Consider the following 22,512-nt stretch of genomic DNA (forward strand, 5'->3'; position numbering starts at 1 on the left):
GTATATATTTTTGATTTGCTTAGGCTTATATTAGGGGGTGGATGATGTCACACTCCTAATAATCAAAAATACCTTTACTAAAAAATATTACATTATAAAACAAGGGTATGTAAGCTTCAAGCATTTGTTTAGTATAATTATAAAATGCCTATTTGTTTATTCCTTTTAGGTTTCCACCTTATTGGCAATAAAATAATTAATGGTTTGGATATGGAAGTCACACAACTTAGTTTATGAAAAAATATTGTCACCTAAGAGTATTCATCCTCCCATTTTGAATAAGAAAGCATCAAGTATCGTATAAAAAAGCTCAAATGATTTGGTAAACCACTACTAAGAAGCCAACTTGAAATTTTTAAGAAAATGTAGAAGTGAATAGGAAGCTATGGGATTTGATTAATTTCTTTGCAGCTTTCGAAATTAGGAGAACTAGTAAAAATTAATGGAAGAAGTTCATACAAGGTTGCGACTTTTTATTATAGAAGTAAGGTGCACATCAAAAATCCAATACAAAAGAGTGTTTCTTAAGCTGGAAAACCTTCTAATTGATCATCTTAATCTTTAGATGTATAGATATAAAAGAGAAATAAATTTCAAGGCGTAAAAAATACTGCATCTTGTAATAAGTTAAATTGATTGTCTATTTTCAATTACAATCCCTTTTATAATTGTATTCAACAAGTTTTTGATATTTATATATTATTGTTTTGTAATACAATTTTTTTAGCAATAATATTTTTGGTCATTAGAAGTGGTGTAACATCACCCACATGAAGCACACTAGTGGTATTTAATGCTTCATATATTTCACACCCTTCAAGATGATATCACACATCTCCTAATGACAAAAAATACTTTTACTAAAAAATATTGTATTATAAAATAAATGAAATATAAGTGTCTAAAATTTGTTAAGTACAATTACAAAATGCTCTAAAGTGTAAACGCCCTGTCGTAACTATTTATAAATGGGTTATCTTGATCTGCAATATTTTTTAAATCTTAAATTTTATAATTAAGGCTAATCATGAATTTTCAACACCAAAACTTCACCTTTCAACGAAATTTAAATGTGTGCCTTACTCAAAACAGTATAAGGTGAGCACCTTGTAGAAACCACACCCAAATTAATTCAAATGTAGGAGGGCATTCACAGCAAATTCTCTGTAGATAGGAGGGGTAATTTCGGCATATTTCTACACGACATTGCTAGAAAGGGTCCCGTTAGCTGTCTGAATCAGTGTCCCTCGTTTTCAATGATGCGCCCCATTTGAACACCGCATTCCATCCCTCTCTCAGCATTTTGGCTTTCTCACTCTACTGCCTGCTACTTCTCCATTAAAGGTCCGAAAAGAATGAGCAGGCCCTCCTGATATAATTATTTGGAAAGCAGAGTTTCATGGGGTTGATGCCGGTTAACAGGCATCACCAGAGGCAAGCAAATGGGACTCCCACCAAATGGCTTACACTCTTTTGCATCTCCTGCTTTTGCTTTGGTGCTCTGGTCGCCAACAGGTCTCTTTCTCTCTTTCTCTTCCCATTTGTTTGTAAAGTTTTCCTTTTGAAATGTGGACAACATCAAGGAGAGAACAATGCGATGGGTGCGTGTTTGGGTTCTTGATATTCTCATTCAATGCTCGAATCTGTTTTGACCACTTGTTGTTTCTGACGTTCTCTGCAAAAATGTTGGTAATTTATATCATCATATGTATAGATGAATGGCTCTTATTCTTCTTTCAGTAGCCTTGTTGTAGGCTTTTTATTTTTTCTATGTATTTGTTGTTATGTTTTTATGATGTTTTTCATTTGATTCTTGCAGTGGTCTTTTTTTTTTTTTAAATTACTAATGGCTTAAATTTAGTTTTCTTTGGTCTTATTCAGAGTTTGGATATGCGCTGATGTTGACTTTCTAGGTCTGGAATCTGATGATATGGATTCAACTTCTTTGCTAATGAGCATATATGATGGGATTTGTGGATTTTCTTTTGTTTTTCTGCTGCGTTTTGGACAGCATAACTGGGGTCTGATTAGGATGATTTTTCATGGATTTTTTCATTTACAAAGAAGCAATGTGATTCTTAGATTTTCTTCTCTCACAAGTTAAGGAATGTTAAGCTATTTTCTCTTCCCTTAAGCTTGAAAGATGAAAGTTGTTGTTCTTTTCAATTTTCTGCCTTTCCGACTTTAAACAAATCCATTGCTGGATTAGTATTAGTGTGGTTCGAGCTTCAGCTTTTTCTGAGAAGTGTTAACTTTGTATAAATAGTAAAGGGGTTATAAAATGATTAATCTACTGACGGCATCCCACAATCTGGGTGCTCAGATTCACAAAGAATATATGGAGTATAAAACTGAAAAAAGAGGTTGACAAAGATGGTGGTGGTGGGGGGGGGGGGGGGGGGGGGGGGGGAGACAGAAGATGGGAGAGGGAGGATACAACATAATAAAAAATAATTACAAAGTATACAAAGTCCTAAAACCAAAAGTGAAGCCAGAGATGAAGGCTTCTGTTCAAATTGCTAGGTTCTTAATGCATTCGTTTGATCAGTGTGCATTGACCTGTTGTTGGGTAAGGTGCAATGAGAGTCCTTGAATGGTCGAGCAAAGGGCTTTAGGCAATTTGGAACTGTAGGCTGTGACTTTGATGTGGGCACTTGTTGATGAGTGGCCACACTCCTTAGCAGCAGCAGATGAACTCAGCCGGGATGTATGCCAAGAGAGGCGGCAGGGAGAAGAGGGTGGTCTCTTAGAAGTGAAGAACATCTATCTTCCGCATCATCTGGCCATCAGGTCAATAGGGTCAGGAATGGGTGGGAAGGACGGAAGGTACCGTCAGAAAGGAGTAAGAGATAGGAGGAGATAACAAGAGATTAAGAGATACTGCAGGGGAGATAGAAGTAGGGCATGGCCATCTTTTTTCAGAAGCGGCATATCCTAATGTGTTTGATCAGCGTGCAAAAACTTTCTCAAGCTCCGGACCTAGTCTCTGCCTTTGCTGAGATACTTGGGCAAGTCCAAGTGGACTGGCCTAGTTCAAAAAGGGCACAGGAAAAATTAAAGAAAAGGGCAAAAAAATCCAAAACATTGAGAAAAATTGTAGTTCATTGAAAAATTAATAGAATCAAGCATAATTTATATGAATAATGGATAAATTATACAAAAAATTGTATATACAAAATTTGTGAAAAAGTCTAACCAATATACGTTTTCCAATAAAATGTAACAAAAAAATGCAAGAAATTGCAAGAACATTGCAAGGAATTCTAGAATGATCGATAATACTAAAGTTACATCAACTTTATGGTTTTAATTAAAAAAATAAAATTTACTGGAAATTCCAAGCCTCGTTTCTTGATCTTTGCACTCAATGTGGATCGAGGCTTCGAATCCTTTTCAAAGCTTCCTTGTGAAGCCCAATCAAAACCCCAGACAAATTTTGGCTTCTGACTTGGGATCTAGGAGATCCATTCCTTTCAAAATATTGGATTAATAGAAAATCCAAAATTAAAATCTAACTTTTTTTTTGTTTGTGGAAGAACTAGCCTATTGTTGAATGAAGAATACAAAGATAGGCCTAGGTTCAATTTCCATCAAAGATCAACCATTGGATTGGAAGAAATAAAGTTCTTCAAAATTGGGCAAAAAAGTTCCTAAATTCTTTGATCTGCAAGATGCGAGAAATCTGGTGTTTTCGCTCAAATCTAATGCTTCTAATATATAGATATAGTGTTTGAGGCTCCAACACTCAAGAATATGGAAAAATGGAGGCTATATTTCTGCCCCTCTTTTATTTTGAGTAATAGTGTACAGTACTTGGGCATCTTTTAATGACTCGCCTGAGAGTTCACAATACTCATGTAAGTTCTTATAGTATTCACCCAATTACTGTACATGTTTGCCTCAGCTTCGATTTTGTTCATTCCTACTTGTCTCGGCATCGGCCCCTGCTAAGGCTGAGTAACTCGACCGAGTTTGAGTTGACTTGGCCGAGTTTTTAAACATTGATTTTAATTATCTAATATTGCAATTAAATGTTTTATCATTTTATATTTCGATGCATTGTGTCTGGTAGATGTTGTCCATGCCTACTTTCCCTATACTCTTTTGATCAAATTAGAACCTTTCACTTCTAATATTTTGAGAATTGTAAGCTGAATTATTGTCTATAACATGTGCATTGCATTTTGCTTAAATTTGAGTGTCAAATGATGTTGACCATATTGATTGGCTAGTTTAGCTTAACCCCTTATAGCGCGTTCCCAGAAGACCTCCTGATTCAAGGAGATAAGGCTTCTTCCTTTCTTCTGTTTCTTTCATGCTATGGTGGTTGTGTATTTGAGGTCCTTATTCAAGGAGATAAGGCTTCTTCCTTTCTTCTGTTCCTTTCATGTTATGGTGGTTCCTTTCTTCTGTTTCTTGCAAAATACCTTTTGATGTTGATTTGTTCCTCTGTTTCTCCTTGCCATGCATCATGAGTGTGAAGTTCGAATAGAAAAACATCAAAGAAATAACGTGTTGATTGAAATTGAATGAAAATTAAAGGAAGCTAACAAGCTTGGCATCAACAGCTCTCTGGAATTTAACAGAATTCCAAAAACAATATTCCGATAATCAATTCAAGTTAAAATCCTAACTCAAAACCCCGAATTATAGGAAGAATTTGAACCTCCCCAATCCTAATTCTAATGTTACTGGAACTTCTAATTAAAATTGAACCCAAATTAGCAAAATAAAATATGACAAACTCATCCAAAAAATAGTCCTGAAAAATAAACCCCTATTTCGCTGGGGCATAATTTTTTGCTCTAATGTCAAAATCACTATTATGAGCCCACTTCAGAAATGATGTTGTCAGCCCTATATGCTAAGAATCCTCTTTACTGGTTTTCTCAAGCAATCGGTGACCAAAAATTCCTCTAAAGCCATGGATGTTGGACTTGAAATTTGCTGATCACAGCTGGCTTGCATTAAAGAGCTCCATACTTCTGAAAAATAAAAAGAAATGATGGCGCGCATTCGGGTCACCAAGGACCTGAAAGCGTTCCAAATTATTCTCTCACGTGCCAAAAACAATTCCAATAAAAAAAGAATAATGTCCCAAATCCATTGTAACTCTAAAATAAAATCTGGGCCGTCCATTTCAATAGATGATAGATTGAGGAGATTTGAAGGCCTTTTGGAGCTCCAAACTAAATCAAACATAGGGGATATTGATTTTAAGGAGGATTGAAATTTTTCTTTTTTTTGGTGCGCACAAGCCGCAAAAGTGTTTTTGAGGTTGCGAGGCATCTTTTGGCGACCTTTGTGGTGCATGCTATTATTTCCCATTTATATATTGAGACTTCATTTTGAGTTTTTGGCATACATTACTTGACCTGAGGTCTGTATTTATCTAGTGAATTCTTTTCATTTGGCAAGAAGATTATGTTCCTCTAACACTGATCATATTTCTGAAATTTGCTATGTTTTTGTATAACTTTCAGACCTTTATGATTTCTTTTTATGCTTACCACATGCTTGTGTTCTATTAATTTCTGATGCGTCTTGTTTGGCAACATGCAGTAAACCATATGCTTTTCCTAGCATGTGTCCAACTTCATCACTCATTTTGAGTCTCATTTATATAGTATATATTTAAAATAATTATATATCCATCACTTGCTGACTGACACTTACTTATAGGATCTGGAGCTTTCCTGATCCTGTGAAAATAAATGAGAAGGCATCTTCTATGAAAGCATACCAGGAGAGCGGCCTGAATTTAATTACTGGATGTGAACAAAAGAATGTAAGTTACAAATAACATCTGTGAGCAGATCCATCATCAATCTTTTCTCCTTTTTCTTTGCATTTTTTTTCCCTAGATCTGTCCAGAGCTTTCTTTTCTGTTAGCTTTCTTTTTGGGGTTGATTGTACTTTCCATCATTTTGTTAGGAAGATACCGTTAGGACTGGAGATATCCTCAGTCAAGTTTCAAAGACGCATGATGTGATCATGTAAAATCTCATATCTATTCACCTGCAGATGTAGTGTGTTTATCTGTTTTGATCAACTTGAAAGCGAATGGCTTAAGGGGAAACCATCCAATGTAACAACCGACTCTTGAAAACCATGGTCCCTTGGGAGCCATCACCATCCTTTGAAATGATGGAGGTGGCAGAGAGAGTCAGACCCACATTACCACTATACACCCCCAATTGTGGGTCCCACTCTCTCCATAACCTTCCATTTCATTGGACGGTGATACACCCAATGGACTATGTGTTTCCGTAGTCCCTGTATTCTACTTTAATGTACTTTCCCTAACTTGAATTATGGGATCTCTTTCTCTTTAGTGGTGGCCCTCACGATTGATAATTTCAGGACTTTAGACAAAACCATCTCCACTTTAGAGATGGAGTTAGCAGCAGCTAGAGCTGCACAAGAAATTAAGCTTGGTGGTTCTCCAGAAGCTATAAAGCCAGGAGTCGAACAATCAAAGGAGCGGCAAAAGGTTTTCTTTGTCATGGGAATCATTACTGCATTCAGCAGCAGAAAGCGTAGGGACTCTATTCGAGAAACTTGGATGCCTCAAGGTGTGGGATAAGCTTTACGAGTTAAATGACATTTACCTCACCAAGGTCACACTATGGAAGCTTTATCTTTTATTGATTTTTCTTTTTTCCTGATCATTTGTAGGAGAAAAGCTACTCCAGTTAGAGAAAGAAAAGGGAATTGTAATTCGATTTGTTATCGGCCACAGGTATAATATGAACGTACAAGAATGTTCTTGTCTTATTCGTATACTTCTTTCAGTTTACTGTAGTTGCATTTGATTTGCTGTACCAGTGAATTTTGGCTTGTCCTTGTATATTGCAAAGGACATATATCAAGGTTGTTTCATTCAAACCACATCATTCATATTGAAATGGTTATGGCTATATGAGCTATACTTCTTGACTGTTCTACCTGGTTCTCTCTTGACTGCATGGGGTGCGACTGTGTTTTGCCCCCTAAACAGCTGGTTGAGGAACCAATCAGTGGTTTTTGTGATTTTTTCTTTCTCTAAAGTAATGTTATTTAAATTCCAAGATAAAAAAAAGAAAAAGAAAAATTGGTTTTAGAAATACCATGGAGAGGTAGGCATAGGAAAGAGATCCCATCACACCTCTCTTTAAAGAGAGTTGGTAACCACCTGACACTGTTTAGTGTTTGCTTAATTTATTAATATCATAGAGTTCTAATTATTTAAATTATCAAACATGCAGAAAATAGTGAACTGCTTTTAAGTGTAGTCGGGAGCGAGACCTGAACAAACTGTGCTGTCCAGTCCATTTGTAATGACATTGATCAATACTCATCAACAGCTTCATGTAATGCAGTGCAACTCCAGGGGGTGTGCTGGACCGTGCCATTGAGGCTGAGGAGGAGCAACATCAGGATTTTCTTAGGCTGGTGTGTCTAGACTTACAGCATCCTAAGGGTCACTAGATTGCGAATTCAATGAAAGAATGTCATTCGATTGTTAAATAATTAATATCTTTTGATCTCCTTGATGTCAATTTCGGTAATATGAAGCTCTTTATGCAGATTGGGATCATTTCTTTTGCAGAACCACATTGAAGGGTACCATGAATTGTCTTCAAAGACCCAAATATACTTTTCAACTGCTGTTGCAAAATGGGATGCCGATTTCTACATTAAAGTTGATGATGATGTACATGTCAATCCTGGTCAGTTATTCTGTTTTCTTTTCTCTGTGAAATCACTTTGGCAGGTCAACTTGAATTTTGCCTAATAGCATATCTAATCAGGTATGATGGCATCTACACTGGCACGCCATAGGTCAAAACCTCGTGTTTATATGGGCTGTATGAAATCTGGACCAGTTCTGGCACAAAAGTAAGTCATTTGAGTCGTGTAACTGTTATGTGCAGGGATGATATTTGTAGTTATGAGGAGATTTACTCCAATCAATGTACTGTGTAAAACTATATTCCATCAGGGTTATCAATGCCTATGTAATGAAGGACATTGATGGAGAAAGACTGATACCAATGGGCATAGGTACCCATTTTCATTTTTAATGGATGAAAATGACGCCAATGGTTATAGTCCATTGTGCTACCATCCAATTATGGTGCTCTTTTTCTTGAGCACGTATACTATGCTCCCGTTGGATCATACCATGTGTTTACTCCCTCGCATAAGACACCTACCAAGAAAGATTATGTTAGTCTAAAATTTTAGGACCACATAAGAAGTACTTGATGATTATTTTCGAAACACAAAATTTGAATTTTGAGTTTTGTGACACTTAGAAAATTGGACAGTCTTTATTCAATCTTGAGGCATTATTTTTTAGTACATTGAAGTTTATTTCAGAATTTTTTTTATTGAGATTAGTTTATTGGTTGTAGAGATTACATCCCCAAATTTGAGATCCAAAAGGTATTCCTAGCATGTGTTGTACCCGAGGGAGTAAGTGGATGGTATACTCCTACAGGAGTAGGAAATCTTTTAGTTTTTTTCTTTATATATTCTGATGCAGTGGTTGTCCATCTCAGTGGATTGATTGGGGACCATTAATAAACAATTTAATAATCTTATTCTGTCTGTCACAGAGGAGTTAAGTACCATGAACCTGAATATTGGAAATTTGGTGAGGAAGGAAACAAATATTTTCGTCATGCAACAGGACAACTATATGCGATCTCCAAGGACCTAGCAACCTATATATCAATTAACAGGTGGCCCTTTAAATAAAAAAAAGAACGGAAAATCTACCGAGCCTTAATCATGAATCATCAATTTCTTATTATATCTAGATTTAGTCTAAGGATCTGCTGGATTTTTTTTGCAGACCTATTTTACACAGGTATGCGAATGAGGATGTCTCCTTGGGTTCCTGGTTTATTGGACTGGATGTTGAACATATTGATGACCGGAGCCTCTGTTGTGGGACTCCACCAGGTAATTAATGCTAGTGAGAATTTTCCACTAAGAACTTTGCTACCAGCTTCATGAAACTCTTTGCATTTTCATATTTTATTGGAAAGAAAATTTTCTCTTTGTGCATTTTATCAAAAATTGACTATTGTTACTACAAGATTACAATTTTTTTTTTTTTCTGCCATTGATCTCATTTTGTCTGGAGCCATAAATTTGTGATACATTTTGAATTTGGTAGTTGCGGATAGAATAATTATGAGCTGTGCAATTTAGGGCTTGTTTTGTGCTCATTATCACTGATAATTCACCATTTCAATAAAATTAATCTTGATAATGAATTATTTGTTGTTTGGCAGTATTCCTCATAATTTAAAGTGATATAAAATTATAGGTAGTTTACATATAAGTTTGCATTTTTTAAAAGTAGTGTTTACTTATATTCAAAGTAACTTGCTGAAACTCTCAGTTTTTTTAAGCTGGAAGTAGTTAAAATCAGCTTGAAATCACCAAAGAGTTAAATAATAAACTAATATCACATATAACATAAGATATGTACCAAACAGCTAAAAAAATAATATGTTATAGAATATATTAATTCAGGTAAGATAGTCTTTTCTCAATAAGATTAATTGTTGTCCAAACAAATAGGGCTGGCAATGGACCCAGACCCAGACCCGACCCAGGACCTGCCGGGTATACCCGACATGGGTTTGGGTATGGGTCCAAACCTTGGACCCGCAGGTAGGGTCCGGGTCCTTCATAATGGACCCAAAAATTCTCGGGTACGGGTCCGGGTACTAGTGGGCCCACCCCATACCCGACCCGGGACCCAAAGTTTCTCACCCCTTGTGAAACCTATCCTTCATTTTATAGCAAATCCCCTCACGTTACCTCTCTAATTCTTTTTGATGTGGGACAAAAAGATTTCCCCAACAACAGTTTTCTCTCTCTGTAACCCCTCCCACCTATGGAGTTTAATTGCATTAATCGAGTAGACAACGACTTCTTGCCTTGGTGTCTCTTAAATTCCATTGCATGACTTGGTGAAATCGAGGACAATTTGTATGAATGAATGCAGTGAAATAGCAGGCCAATCCCTGAATCTCCGTATTTTTGGAAGCCAAAAAGTCTTCGACTGATCTGTCAAAATGAATAAAATCCACAAATGCCAATATGGCTTGTCACTGCCACCATGTTTCTTGGACAACAAGACACTGACCATTATAGCTCACTCTCCAAAATGCCAATCTGACTTGAAAGTTGAAACTGCCTATTATAGCTCACGCACTATAATAGCGAAAATGCCCATTCTCTTTTGAGAAAATGAATATAATACTTGTTTCTCTCTCGAACTCTACCCCTCTCTCCACACGTATGTGGGATTAATCCCACATCGAAGAGATAAATAGAGTTACGGGGGTGTAAGCCCTATAAAGGAGGCAAGAGAACTTATGATCAAACACATAAACCCATAAGTGAAAGCTGTAAAGCTCGGGTCCAGGTCCAGGTCCAGGTCCGGGTCTCAGGTCCTTAGGTACCCTCTCGGGTATTATTTTTTTGGACTCATTGGGTAGGTTCCGGGTACGGGTCCACAAGTAATGTTGTGGGTCCAGGTCCGGGTTCACCGGGACCCGACCCATACCCGACCCCGTTGCCACCCCTGCAAACAAGCCCTTAGTAAACTAGATTTTTGTTATGAGTGCTTTTTCTAAATGCTTCCAAGTACATTTGCTTTAGCAGCATTTAAGGGCTATTGTCTGCATGCATTCCCAGATGCTTGCATTTCCTTGTATCATTGCTTTCTCTTTGAATTGGTTTGCTATAATACCTCATGCTGCGATTGGATTAATGGGAGTTCGTGTTATCTCACAATATTGACTTTTTTCAAGTTACAAAAACAATAGTTGTCTAAAAACCTTTCCCTTTCACAAATAGTTGTTCCTCCAATTGATTCCAGTGCAAAAAGAAGCATAATTGATCTATCTTGAAGGAGTGAGGATTGGTTAATATTTTATTATGAATACTGTTTGGGTTATTATTGGTAGTGTTGCCCCAGACTGTCCTTTGGTCCTTCAGTCTCTTCATGTCTCGCTGCTGGCATTCAGTTTGTGCCACGCTTCTATGAGAAATGTCTTTGACTGACTTGCTGCCCATCATGTGGTGTTGGTTAACATCACCACATTGTGTTTTGAGTTTTCTAACTTTTGTGTTCTGTGCTGTGAGACAGAGATACTGTGGATCACCTTCATCACTGTCTTGTCAACATGGTGTTCCTAACTCTCATCAGTTTTCATTGACTGATGTCTGTTTTGTTGGAATGATTCTTTGTAACCCGCACACAATCCAGGACATGGGGGGTGCCTGGAGCGAGTCAACTCAGGAAGTCTCCAATGGACTTGCCAAATCTTGTCTGAGAACAAGGAAAAGGACAAAAAATCCCTAAGAATTTGGGAAAATTCAGGAAAACAAGAAATACAGAAAACTAAAAATATGTTGATCAGATTTTTTTTTTATTTTAAAAAAGAAAACCATTAAGACAAGAAAGCCTATAAGTTAAACTTTAAAATGTTGAAAAATCGATTTTATTGGTGTACATGCAATAGAAATTCCTGTGAAACAGTATGTAGGCATTCAATATGTTGCAAATCTGAAATTTTGAGGTTTTATGTGGAATCTATGTGTTGGATTAGATAGATTACAAAAAAGAACATTAGGGAAGAAATTTCAGTGTGGATTGAGCTTCGGTTGTGAAAATCTTGTGAGAAAACAAATGTCGTCCAAGTCCTAGTGCAAAGAGAAATCCAGATATATTTATTTGTTTTATTTGCAGAGTTCCAGGTTTTCTGCCGAGTCCACAAAACCAGCTTGCGTTGCTTATCGTAACTCAGGCAAGTTTTTGCTACAGTAGTACGCCAAGGAGTTGGGATCCTTTCTAACTCAGCAGGATGCCTAGTCCAAGTTAGGCTCTGGGATTTATTGAGCACCATGCTTTTGTAGTTGGCACTACCCAATGATTGCTTTTTCATATTCTTTGGAGGGATGTTCTTGTGGCTGTTTTCTATAGTATATGTTGGAGAGGAGCAGTATATTCTTCAATGTTGTGTCTTCATATTATTCTTTAGGGTGCAGTAGGATCCATGATGCTCTTATATCTGGATTTTTTTGTTGGAAATAATTAAAAATTCTTCAGTGTGAGGAAACTCTTTGCAAGAGAATGTCAGTGCCTATAGGTGAAAAAGATAGATATGCTCTACTCTCAAGTTCAAGTGGTAATCATGGTGGATGACGTTTTGGGAGTAGAGGTGAAGGCCGTGGTGACAGACATAATTGTGGAAGCCCCACATTGATGAGAAGGACAAGTTAAAGTGCACCCACTGTGGGTAGACTCGACACACAAGGGATACATGTTGGGATCTGGTTGGACACCCTAGACATTAACTTTTGTCAAGCAAATTGAGCAACAATTAGTGAAGGTGCTGCTTCTTCTATGCATGGGCAAGATGCTACTTACTTTGAACCTGAAGAAGAGTTGGTAACTATTCCTAAAGAGAGCTCCTTCATCTCATGCAATAAGCTTCCATTCGGGACCCTCCTTCCTCTAAGTCTCATATTGCCTAATGAGGTACATCTGCATCAGCTCATCAAGCCTCAATAAATTTATCTAAAATCCCTTAGATTATTGATTCCGAAGCTATTGGACATATAACTGGTGTGGCTGATCTTTTTTCTTCTTATATTCTTTGTTCTAATCAAGAATCTATTAAAACAACATTTGGTTCTCTTATTCCAATCAAGGGAAAGGGAACTGTCTGGTACTGCTGTGAACTTGTCCTCCACCTTGTGTGTTCCCAATCTTTCTAGTAAACTCTTGTTGGTAATTTCACAGGGACTTTAAACTGCAGCGTAACCTTTTTTCCCTCCCATTGTTTCTTTTAGGACATGATGATTAGGAAGACATTTGGGAGTAGTTGTGAGGATGGAGGGTTGTACCTTTTTGAGACTCCAGATGGAGTCTTGGCTACTGCTGCCATATCTTCATTAGCTAATAAAGAAATGGTGTATTTGTGGCACACAGGTATAGGTCATTTGTCGTCTTTTACATTGCGTTCTTTATTTCCAAAAAGGTTTGAAGCTTGCTTACCCAAAAAAAAATGTTTGAAGCTCTGGGTTAAGTGCAATTTCAGTGTGATATTTGTGAGTTGTAAAGACATGATAGAGGTTCACTTCCATTCAACATTGATAAAAAGACTGATATTCCTTCTCCAGTTGCCTCTGTTCTTGGTTTCCAGCATTTGTTACATTTGCAGATGATTGTTCTAGATTAACAACTATTTATTTAATGAAACTCAAAGATGAAGTTGCTAATCCATTTCATGTTTATCACATTAAAACTCAATATGATGCACAATTAGAGTCTTATGTCCTAACAATGGGTGTATGTGTCAAACCAAATCGGAGATTACCTTATCTATCAAGGGATTTAGTTCCAAGCAACGTGTGTGTACACACCTCAACAAAAATGGCATTGCTGAAAGAAAAAATAGGCACTTGTTGGATATCACCCGAAGCTCTCTTGCTAGGAAAGAAGTTCCCAAAAATTTTCTGGTCTGTAGGGGTTCTCCTTGCTGCCTTTCCAATAAATCACATGCCCTTTCGCATTCTTGAGGGCAAGTCTCTTGCTGAAATTATTTCGTCTAAACTCTCTTTTATTTTCTGTACCTCCCAAAGTGTTTGGTTGCATATGTTTTTGTACACATCCTTGATTTGAAGACGGACAAACTTGATTCTAAAGCCATCAAATGTGTTTTTCTAGGATATCCATCTCATCAAAAGGGATTCAAGTGTTCTTGAACCTACTAACAAAATCCACGATGTCTCTATGGATGTTATTTTCTTTGACCATGTTCCCTTCTTCTCATCTACTGGTCATGGTTGCTCTCTTTAGGGGGAGAATAAGATACCATTTAGTGAAGAGGCATATCAGTGGTTCCTCTTCTAGTTCCTACACCACATTTATTTGAAGAGAATGGTGTACACCTAGAAAAGGAGCTGAAGACATATATTAGGAGAAAGAAGATGGTACAAACTAGAAGTTCTAAACGATTATACCTCGTATGCTAACTCAGAATCAGAAACTGTTCCTGGCTTAGGTGTGTCTTTCAGCTTCTCAGAGAGTCCTAATTTAGACTTATCCATTGTTGCATGCAAGGGTAAGCATTCTTGCATTCAACATCCTGTAGGGAACTATGTATCCTATAATTCAGTGTTTTCTTCTTATTGTGCCTTCATATAAGCTCTGTCTCCTGTTCGATACCTTCCTGTGTTGCAGAGGCGCTTTCACAAACTCAATGGAAGGTTGCCATGGGTGATGAGATGCGAGCACTTGAGCAAAATAATACATGGGAAATCACCAATCTTCCTAAATGGAAGAAGGTCGTTGGATAGTTGGTGGATATATGCTGTGAAATACAAAGTTGATGGCGCCATTAAAAGGTACACCGCAGGAATGTTTGCAAACGGCTTCATTAGATTCCTGGCATAGGCTACCAAGAAAACTTTGCTCCTTTGGCCAAGTTGAACATTGTGAAGATCATTCTTTCTCTAGCTGCTAAATGCTAATAAATCTTTGCCTTTCCACCAATTAGATGTAAAGAATGCATTCTTGCATGGAGATATCCAAGAAGAAATCTGTGGTTACGCCTCCAAGTTGTAAGATTAAGCGGGACACAGGAAAGGTGTGCATGTTAAAGAAGGCGATTTATGGATTTAAATAGTCTCTTAGAATGTGGTTTGAAAAATTCAGTAAGGCACTGCTGAAACTTGGGTTTAAAAGAAGTCAGGCTCATCATACATATTTGTAAAGAAGAATAGTGTTGGGATTACAACTCATATAGTGTATGTTGATATTGTTGTGTTAGGCGACAATATGAAGGACATTGAGGATCTTAAATCGTTTATAAGGAAGGTATTCAATATTAAAGATTTAGGCCTCCTTAAGTTTATTATTATTATTATTTTGAAAGTGGTCTCCTTAAGTATGTTTTAGGAGTTGAAGTGGCAAGATAAAAGAAAGGGATAGCCATATCCCAGAGAAAATATGTGCTGGACCTATTACAACAAACTAAGATGTCCTATAGAAGTCAATCATAAACTTCATGGAGAAAGGGGAGAGTTACTCGAAAACTTTGACCAATATCACCAAATAGTGGGCAGGCTCATATACCTCATGATCACACGACCAAGTATCTCTTATGCGGTTAGTGTGGTCAACCAATTTATGTATGCATCACGTAAGCCACATCTTGATGCCGTATATCAAATATTAAGATATTCTCAAGTCTGGTCCTTGGAGAGGATGTTTTCATCCAATCATGGGCATCCTGATGTTGCCATTTACACTTATGCTGATTAAGGTAGATGCCAAACTAATAGGGATTCACAACTGGCTATTGCACCTTTGCTTTAGGAAATTTGGTTTCTTGGAAAAGCAAGAAACAAAATGTGGTTCAAGAAGAACACATGGTTATAGCTTGTGGTACTTGTGAAATAGTGTGGATCTAAAGTTTGCTATTTGATTTGGGCGTTAATAGTGACAATGAAGCTTCCATTCATATTTGCAATTTTGTATTTCATGTAAAGATTAACCACATTAAAGTAGATTGTCACTTCATTAGAGAGAAAGTTGTTGCCAAGATCATTCATACTCCTCGTGAAGTTTAAAGGTCAACTTGCATATATCTTCATTATAGCTGTTGGACAGGATGGGCTACAAGATATTACAAGCAAGCTGGGCATGGTTGATATTGATGCACTAGCTTGAAGGGGAGTGTTGGAAATAATGAGTATTGTTGTATTTGATGAGACCCGAAGTAGTGTCAACACAAAGTTAAAACTTCGGAGGGATGCTCTAAAATCTAAAAAAGTTTTAAAATTAACCAGACTAAGAGAGAGTATATAGAATGCAAGTTTAGTAATATTAGGAGTAGAGACGAGGAAATAGTTAAGATTAATGGCCAAGAGATACCAAATAGAGCGCATTTTTGATATCTTGAGTAGATAATCTAGGAAAATAGAGAGATTGAGGAAAAAGTCACACATAGACTTAGAGTTGGGTGAGCGAGGTGGAGATGTGCAACTAGAGTTTTATGTGATCGCCGCATACCAATGAAGCTGAAGGGGAAGTTTTATAGGACATCTGTGAGATCAGCTTTACTTTATGGGCGGAATGTTAGGTAGTCAAGAAACAACATACCAATAGGATGAGTGTAGTTGAGATGAGGATGTTGAGATGGATGAGTGGCAAGACAAGAAGGGATAGAATTCAAAATGAATACATTTGGGAGAACTTAGATGTAGCTCTAATAGGTAATAAGATAAGAGAAAATAGACTGAGGTGGGTTGGGTATGTGCATTGCAGACTTAATACAACACCCATTAGGAGGTGCGAATTGGTTCAAGTGAAAGGTCCAAAAAAGACAAGGGGTAGGCCAAAAAGGATGTAGTTGGAAGTAGTGAGAAAATATATGGTGACTTATTGCCTTATTGAGGGTATGGTCCTTGATAGAGCAGAATGGTGGATTAGAATTCGTGTAGTCGACCCTAAATAATAAGGAAAAGGCTTTGATGATGATGATGGTGATGATGATTTTGTTTAGGATTTGCATGTCCTATTTCATTAATCAAGGGCACTATTGTAAATGGGTCATCTTATAAATATAAATAAGTGGTGCATGGGGTTCTTGACCAATATGCCACACTCCTTCTCTTCTCTTCCATCTGTCTCTTTCTTACATCTCTTTCTCTCTCTTCTCCTCTTTCTTCTTTTTTCTCTCTCTTTCTACTATTAAAATTTTCTACATCTCTCCTTCTCTCTTCTTTATTTTGCCCTAGATTATTTTCAACTCTTCAAGGAGTTAAGAGATGTTAAGAGTGTTGGACTTCTGGGTTGATTGGCTCAAGATGGTTGACAGTGGGTCCTCGAGAGGCGATATCAGCAACCTGCTGGACCCTCTCTGGACTCACTTTTGGAAATTTATCATCAATGGGAGAATAGTAGATAATCCAAGGTCTTTAGGTGTCATAGGTATTTGGAGAGATGGTCTAGGATGGCTTGTTGCGTCTCTTGGAAGTCTATCATCCATGGGAGATCAGTAAATAATCCAAGGTCCCCAGGTGTCGTGGGTATTTGGAGAGATGGTCTAGGATGGCTTGTTGCAACATGTAGGCCATTTCTTTAGTGTTTGTTAAAAGAAAGGGGCCATGCCATGTATACTCTTTTGCTTTGCTCCCTACCCAGGGACCATGGTTTACTCTTTTGCTTTGCTCCCTACCCAGGGTCTTCATTGCTTGATGAAGGCTCCCTTAACATTGTGCGATGTCTTAGAGATGACTCACTTGGTTTGTGGAGACTGTTTTGATGCGATTTTTGTTTGCTGTAAAGGGGGGGCCCTTTCAATTATTCACATCGCTTATGAGGTGGAGCTTTTTATACCTATGATTTTTCATTGGTTGTCTTCCCTTATTCACCCCTTATCCTCTCCCTACTGTTTCCCTTTGTCACTTCCATCTTACTGTTTTTTGCCCTCTTGTATCCCACTCTCTTCCCCTCCTTTCTCCTCTTGGAGTTCCCCATAACTCCTCACTAGTCCCTCCACCTTGATTATATTATAAATCTTTGATAGTCTATGCCCCACTATGGATGGCCCTACAAGACACTTTTTCGTGTTGGTGACTTTGCCTAAAACGTTGTTGAGGAAGCACCTTTGGATATCTTTTGGTAGTAATATTGACGGACTCTAGTGATTGGTTGCTTTGGCAAGTCAGATAAAAACAGATACAGCAGGTAAAACTTGCTTTCATGTATTTGTTCATATACTTTTTGAGTGTTCGCCTGTAGGTGACGGACCTAAAATGTGGCTGGTCTCCCCAATTAGGTCTAAACTTGATGCTGCTGTCGGTATACCGTGTTATTTATGCATGTTAACTTTCAAAGAATAATATCAAATTGTCAACAAGGCTATAACATATTGATAGTTCAAAATACACAAACCCTAAAAATATACATAAATAAATCGTAGTTAATAATATCTACCAGTTCATGCAAATTATCTTTTGAGCATTTAAACCCTACAAATTTATTTTTTGTTTCATCCCACTAGGTCTTTTGGCTAGGCTTGTGGAATGTATAGAAATTGAGAGGAACATATTTACGCATTTATATCTAAATATTATTAATTATGGAAAATGGATAACTTTTTAATGTGACTTATCATAAGGAGATCGAGAAAGAGAGATTTGAAATTAGATGAAGATTCAGAGAGATAATTGGATTGTGGGTTTTTTCCCCCAATTTTTTGTGAACTTCAAAATTTTATTATTTTTCTTTTTTGTATAGTCGTTTAGGAACCAAAAAATGGGTCTGCGTCGTGGTCTTTGGAGGAATAGGATTACCTCTATAAGAGCGCTGGCAATATTCTTCATTGAGAACCTGCAAGACAATCATATTTCTGTATCAGGAGGCTTCCCCAATGACAAGAAAAACCACTCAAGACTGCTTAAAAGAAGACTCAACAGAATTCCCCTTTGGAGATGCTGCCCAAGTCCAAGTCTTTTCCCATAGAACTGAAAGCAGTCCTTCCTTGAGGCACCTCAGGTTAGATTGTCTTGATTTGAAAAAGTGGCGATGTGGAACTCAAGGTAGTAAATTAAAAAATTTTCCTGTTTTTTTTATTCAATATACCTGAGTTCTAGTTACATGGGTCACTAAACATTGCTGTAAATCAAAATTAAAACCCTAAACACAACCTAGGAGCAATAACCAATTTCCATCTATAGTTTTGAGTACAAAATACATTCTTGAAAATTCACAGAAAAACATATAATATGATTTGTAAATAAATGGAGAAGACTTGTTAAATGTTGCCTGGAGTTACCCTCATAGGTCTTGATACACCTTACACCCGATTTCCTGACCAATGGGCGCACTTTTTGTCCCTTTTGATCTTGCTGGAATTTTAGGTATGGGAGGTTTTTATAGGCAATTATCTCTTATTAGGGTTTTAGATAGCATGAAAACCTCACTAAGGTTTGTAGGAACCCTTAGTAACAAATTAGGAATCTTATCCCCTAATATTTGACCCACGTCCAGCTTTTATTTAAATTAGAATTATAACCAATCCAAAACTTCCTAAAATCTTTTCAAAATCTATAAGAAGTAAAAATAATTAGAGTTTTGGTCAAACCAAACTCCTAGTTAGAATAAATTTTTGAAACATAACTCTCACTTGAATAGGAATCAAATCTTTTTTAAATTTGAAAGATTTCTAACTAAAACTATTAACTAAAAATGGCACATTTTAGAAAAATAAGTGGGGCGTGCCACCCTAGGGGATTTGTGTGGCCCCACAAGGCCACGCCCCACATGTTGGTGGCACACACATTTTGGGGATGGATCCTTGGTCCCTACATCTGCTCTTTCAAGTTTTGAATATTTCAAAGCTGCTCTTAATGAATATTACAATAGAATAAAAATTTTAAAATTTTGAAAAAATTTGTAAAAGATCAGAAAAACATTTCTAATACCAAAATAAAATATTTTAGAAGTGGACTGGTACCAATGGGTCAAAATTAACGATAATAAGGGCAATGCACTTGACCCAAGAACCATGATCTGCTACTGCTTTCTTATCCGACCCAACTAAGACCCATGACCTACAGTCTCAATGCAGGGGTTCATGATTGTCTTGTCAAAGTTCGTTAATAAATAGTAGAATCATGATCCTGCGTTGTGGATTTCAGTCCTCCCCTTTAAGAGCAAGTCTAATACTTGTTACCACAGTGCAAAGGGGCTCTATATGTATATGTACACATGTCCCTCGATAGGGCTATTTCTCGGCTATTATGTGTATATGCCGTGCGGAAGGTTATTGAGGCTTGTCTTTGCTCTCACAAGCGTACAACCATATAGTTCTCATATCCTACAAACATTATCCCTGGTCATCTCTCCGACCTCAACAAAAGATGACCCACTGTAAATCCTTCTCGGTAGTGCCACTGCCTAGGGATAAGGGTTTTGAACATAACTAGGGCCATAAACTGTTCAACTCTTGGTCAGCCAACACACATACTCCTAATGACGTGCATGTTCCACTATAAAATGTCATTTTTACAAGCTCTCTAGATATTTAAAGCCACCAAACCAAATAAATTTGTTTAAGACTCAGGAAGTGATTCAATGTTGTCCCTTATACACCAGCTCAAAAAGCATTCATTTTTGTGGCAATTGGTACATTTGTTTAAGGTTTTCTTGGAGGGCATGAAGTCAAGGAGAGCTCGACTTTATATGTAGCCTTAAATGGGCATTTTATGTGCAGCCAATAGCCACAACATATTGGGCCTGCTTATATTGTAGTGCCATTAATGGTGAAATTACAACAGAGCTGAGGCAAGTTATACGCTGCATCATAACACGCCCTTAGATGCTGAAATACTGCTGATGTTGCAAGAATTTGAACTTAAAAACCAATTTTCCTTGCCTTGTCGCTTTTGATCTTTGCTTCTTTGCATGCATTCCAATTTTAGCTAAAGCTCTCCCAATTGTAAAACTCTTACATGGACCACTGAAACTTTGAATAGATTACAGATGTGCCTGAATAATTAAGTTTGAAGGGAGGGAGTTGGGATTGCAATAGGATTTATGTTTTTCGAGGTTTGAGGAGATCATCATCTGCTTTAAATCTAGCAGTCTTCTTTTATAAGTTATAGCCATTATAATCTTTCGTCTCTTTCACAGTATAAATAAATCAAGCTAGCCCCCAGAAAAGGGGCACAAAATTTTTGTGTTCCCTGAAAGTTGATGATGTGCCTAAACATGTGTTTACAGTGGTAACATGAATCATCTTTTTATTACCAAATTTAAAACGTTAATAGTGTTAATCAGTTGGTATCCTACCAACACATTATCATCTATCAATGTAAGGATTCTAATTTTCCACAAATTAAATGCAGACTTTTTAAATGACTTTCTCTATTTTCTTATTGCTACAAATCAGTCTAGTCGTAATGTAATTGTTTAATGGGACGATCCTGAAACATGTAAAGATCATTGCCAATCTTATAAAAGGAGGTTTAAATAGTGTCGGAATGATGAGATTATCATGGTACCTGTAAATGGATGGAGATTGAAATGTATATTCGCATAAAGAACTACAAATTGATGAAATTCACTGTTTATATCCTCTTAAATCAAATAAGCATAATGGATTATATTATTGCAGATTGTGAGTGGAAAGCCCAGGCTGGGAACCCATGTGCGGCATCCTTTGACTGGAGTTGTAGTGGGATCTGCAAATCAGTGGAGAGGATGAAGGACATCCATGAGCGTTGCAGTGAGGGAGATGGTGCCGTCTAGAGTGCCATCTTATGATGCCTCTCTCTCTCATGTAATCTTTTGTGTGGAGTTGCACGTTACAGTCTGTATTCACTCTCTTGTGGAAAGCTACATTCCACATTCACTCCCATATAACTATATATGGGAAGCCACGTAAACACATCCTCCTCACATGTATGTGTGAATTTACATTCCCCATCCCTGGTCGGTGAAGCCCCATTTCTGTTTTGCATGGGATGAACAGACTCAAGGCATGAACGAGTTGGTCTTGCATGGAGAGTTCCCAATCGGGGTGTTTGTGGTTGCTGAGGGACTTGTTATTTAACAACATTTCATGTGTACAGTTACAGAAAATGAATGGGGTGATTTTGTTATTTGCAGAGGCGTTCATGATTACAGGTTATTTTTTGTGCCTTCTTCAGATTTTTATGGATAACTGTCAGAACATTGGTTTATTTGTTAAGCCGAGCTATGCCATGGACTCATATGTTTGATGCACATTCATCCATGATTCAAAATGAGTTTGAATGATAATATGTAATTAAATTATGCAACTATTTCTCCTTTAATATGTATAGTGGGATCGTGCAGGAGCATAATGTGCGCATACTCCCTCTCAAAGAGATACAACAGGAATTTTTACGATATCAAATTTTGTGATCCAACTAACAAACTAGTGATAATTATTTTCTGAAAAGAACATTGAATTTTGACTTTTTAAATATCTAGATCTAATTATCCTAAATGAGAATATCCCTCTTTAGCTGTCGGATATTAAATTTTTTAGGCTGTTACCAATTTATTTTTTCTTTTTTCTTTGAGATTAGTTGCTAGATTCAAGAGGTTTGTTCCTCAAGATTGGAATCCTTAGTTTAGGTTTAACATGGGAGGACATCATGCTGTTGTGAAAAAGTTAGAAATATTTCAAAATTGTTTTATATAACTGCAAATGGTGCTTATGATTAAGTATGCTAGTGGGGAAGTCAAATACGATACTTTTAGATTTCATGATAAATAAGAACTCCGCGTTCCAAGAAATATGAAGAAATGGAAAATCTTTGCTATTCAAAGCAAATTATATTTATTGTAATTGGATATTTATTATCGGTAAATAAAGGGTATGGTGTTTGTAGACATGGTTTCCAGAAATTTAATCTACAAGCCTTTGTGGTGGTTTTTTTTTTTTTTTTGTT

At 37.0% G+C, this 22,512-nt stretch overlaps 1 protein-coding gene across 3 annotated transcripts; it reads left to right on the plus strand.

Annotated features, from left to right (window-relative positions):
* The first annotated feature begins 1,205 nt into the window (after positions 1-1,205).
* LOC18430400 (beta-1,6-galactosyltransferase GALT31A) lies at positions 1,206-21,817 on the plus strand. Of its 3 annotated transcripts, none has more exons than XR_016041456.1 (11): positions 1,206-1,515; positions 5,683-5,788; positions 5,935-5,996; positions 6,364-6,575; positions 6,679-6,742; positions 7,362-7,434; positions 7,570-7,712; positions 7,794-7,881; positions 8,604-8,729; positions 8,843-8,952; positions 21,207-21,817. XR_016041456.1 is itself a non-coding variant. In XM_006840555.4 (11 exons), the coding sequence occupies exons 1-11, from the start codon at positions 1,400-1,402 to the stop codon at positions 21,338-21,340; spliced, it is 1,212 nt and encodes a 403-aa protein (XP_006840618.1). In that variant the 5' UTR covers positions 1,206-1,399; the 3' UTR covers positions 21,341-21,817. The 3 variants fall into 3 exon arrangements, 2 of the variants coding, with proteins under 2 accessions (XP_006840618.1, XP_088704165.1); XM_006840555.4 differs by having other exon boundaries at positions 7,592-7,712; XM_088848039.1 differs by lacking the exon at positions 5,935-5,996 and having other exon boundaries at positions 1,237-1,515; positions 7,592-7,712.
* The last annotated feature ends 695 nt before the right edge of the window (positions 21,818-22,512 follow it).

This window comes from Amborella trichopoda, chromosome 9, assembly GCF_054954075.1.
Source record: "Amborella trichopoda isolate Santa Cruz 75 chromosome 9, AtrichopodaSantaCruz75HAP2 v2.0, whole genome shotgun sequence".
Taxonomy (NCBI): domain Eukaryota; kingdom Viridiplantae; phylum Streptophyta; class Magnoliopsida; order Amborellales; family Amborellaceae; genus Amborella; species Amborella trichopoda.